The sequence below is a fragment of the Stegastes partitus genome, unplaced genomic scaffold (genome assembly GCF_000690725.1).
Source record: "Stegastes partitus isolate 25-593 unplaced genomic scaffold, Stegastes_partitus-1.0.2 Scaffold2564, whole genome shotgun sequence".
Taxonomy (NCBI): domain Eukaryota; kingdom Metazoa; phylum Chordata; class Actinopteri; family Pomacentridae; genus Stegastes; species Stegastes partitus.
This window is the reverse complement of record NW_007580295.1, coordinates 16,531-18,861: the sequence shown is the minus strand read 5'-3', so window position 1 is coordinate 18,861 and position 2,331 is coordinate 16,531. Positions and strand designations below refer to the sequence as shown.

The following is a 2,331-nucleotide window of genomic DNA, read 5'->3' as shown; positions in this document are numbered from 1 at the left end:
TGGATCATGTGGTGGATCATGTGGTGGATCATGTGGTGGATCACATAATAGATCATGTGATGCAGTTTGTCCTGTGCCTGCAGGTCTGGGGGCAGGGCTGAGCTCGACCAGGGGAGGCCCAGTGCACCATGGGAGAACAGCGGCGCCACGAGGTACAACAACCAATATGATGGGAATCATCACCACAGCTAGAAATGACCTGCATGTGTATTAATGTAATCTGATTACTGTGTGTAATCTGATTACTGGTGGTTGTTCCAGTGGCCTGTTCAACCCAAAGTTTCCTCCAAACACCAAAGAAGAAGAACAAGATGGTTGGCGACCCCAGAGGTGAGACAGACAGACGGACAGGTGAGTCATCACCAGATGGTCAGCTGATCTCTGTTTGTGTTTCAGGCGCAGCAGAAGTCTAGATGGAGATCGACCAATCAGAGCGCAGAGGAGAAGGTGACTCCTGTTTTCATTGTTAAACAGCAGCTGAGACTGTAAGCGGTGAAAACGTTTAATACAGATGTTTGACTTTGACCAGCAGGACTCGTTCCCGTGGCAACACAAGCAGCGGCAGCGAATCAGAGAAGAGTAACAGCGAGCGGCGGAGACGGAGAACAAAGAGCCGGTAATCAAAGTGTGACGCACCGTTGTTGACTTCCTGTCTGTAAATTCTACAATTACTTTCTGTTTCCATCTAGAGGTCGCCATGGTGACGGGGGCCCTGACTCCACCTCCCGCTGCCGTGCCACATCGTAAGGACAACACCCTGCTAATGCTAATGCTAACAATTTAAATTTCAGTAGATTATACCAGAATGCTGATACTGCAACCTGTACCGTCAGCCTGTCAGCTATCAGTGGCTAATGCTAACGTTAATGCTGTGTCTTTGTAGACACAGTCCGGACGCCCGCACATGGAAACACATCCAGTGAGTTAAGACACAGTACACTTAGTACAGGCTATATATGCAGTACTCTGTACACAGTACACATAGTACACAATTTGTACGCAGTACTCTACACACAGTACACATAGTACACATTGTATACGCAGTACTCTGTACACAGTACATAGTACACATGGTACACACTGTATATGCAGTACTCTGTACACAGTACACATAGTACACACTGTATATGCAGTACTCTGTACACAGTACACAGTATTCCAGCCTTCCAATGGTGATTGGATGTGTAACAGGAAGCAGCTGGTGGAGCCTGATGGTGTGACTGACAGACAGACGGAGGAAATACCTTATAAGGAAGTGAGGTAAGGAAGAAAGGAAGGAAGAAAGGAAGGAAGGAAGGAATTAGGGAGGAGGTGAAGGCAGAATGAAGGACACTTGTCTGTATCCTACAGAGTGCCAGGGGAGCCAATCAGATCACGACGTTCTCCCAGGGGGCGACGACATCAGGGGTGGGCGTCGGCCTCAGAGCTGCAGTAGGTGTCAGTCAGTGATGTCATCGGGGGGCGGGGCCGTTTGCTGCACTTCATTTTGACTCCATTTCCTGTTTGTGTTTCAGGTCAAAGATGGTCCCGCCTCTTCCTGTTACCACGACAACAGACACTACCTGTCATGTCCCCACCAGTCACTGAGGCAGCTGCGGACTGTTCTCTACCCATAATGCACCTGTTCTCTGGTCTACATGTCTGTCATATAAAACATTTCCTCTGGTGTTCAGAAGCATCACAGCGATTTGAAATAAAACCTGATCTCTGCTTGTCACTGAGATTCTTTGGAGTCCTTTTGTGTCTCTTGTGTCTCTGTGGTTTGTTGTGGGTACATATCGTAGATCTTGGTCCTCAGGCTGCTCTGACAGGTAGTTGAAGCTTCTGGATAAATCCAGGTGCAGAGTTTCGGTATGTAGCTGCAGGTGTGTGTGCCGTCGGGTCGTCGGGTCAAGTGGAGCGTGAGCTGGTCGGAGTACTGACACTCTGGAGGACTGACTGAACATCTGCAGCTCAGATCCAGTCCAAGCGTTCATGTTGAAACAGCCGCCATAGACGGATGTTGTCCAGCAGCAGCGGCAGCATGTGATTGGTTGTCAGGCAGCCAGAGACAGTGTGTCCTCAGAAACAGCTGACGGCAGGTCAACAGCAGCTCCAGGACGTTCCTGAGTTCAGAGCAGTTCACACATACAACCTGAACTAAGCTTCTGCTGGGCCTCAGTAGACCGGATCGCTCGGTTCAGACCAAATGAAACGTGTGAAAGCTGAGACGAGATGTTCTGACCAAGTTTGTTTCAAACATTCAACACTTTCTGCAGCTTGATGTTCATGTGTTTGGTCACATGGCTGTTACTGAACGTTCAGCCTGAGCGAGCTGGTTCTGCTTCAGGG

At 49.1% G+C, this 2,331-nt stretch overlaps 1 protein-coding gene across 1 annotated transcript in view; it reads left to right on the top strand.

Moving 5' to 3' along the window:
- epb41l4a (erythrocyte membrane protein band 4.1 like 4A) overlaps positions 1–1,723 on the top strand; it is a 14,526-nt gene extending 12,803 nt beyond the window's left edge. The window contains exons 11-19 of the mRNA XM_008305621.1: positions 84–152; positions 262–330; positions 397–447; positions 533–616; positions 690–743; positions 884–919; positions 1,192–1,260; positions 1,351–1,431; positions 1,515–1,723. Coding sequence (XP_008303843.1) covers positions 84–152; positions 262–330; positions 397–447; positions 533–616; positions 690–743; positions 884–919; positions 1,192–1,260; positions 1,351–1,431; positions 1,515–1,587 — 586 coding nt within the window. The 3' untranslated portion in view covers positions 1,588–1,723. The remainder of the gene's footprint in view (positions 1–83; positions 153–261; positions 331–396; positions 448–532; positions 617–689; positions 744–883; positions 920–1,191; positions 1,261–1,350; positions 1,432–1,514) is intronic.
- The last annotated feature ends 608 nt before the right edge of the window (positions 1,724–2,331 follow it).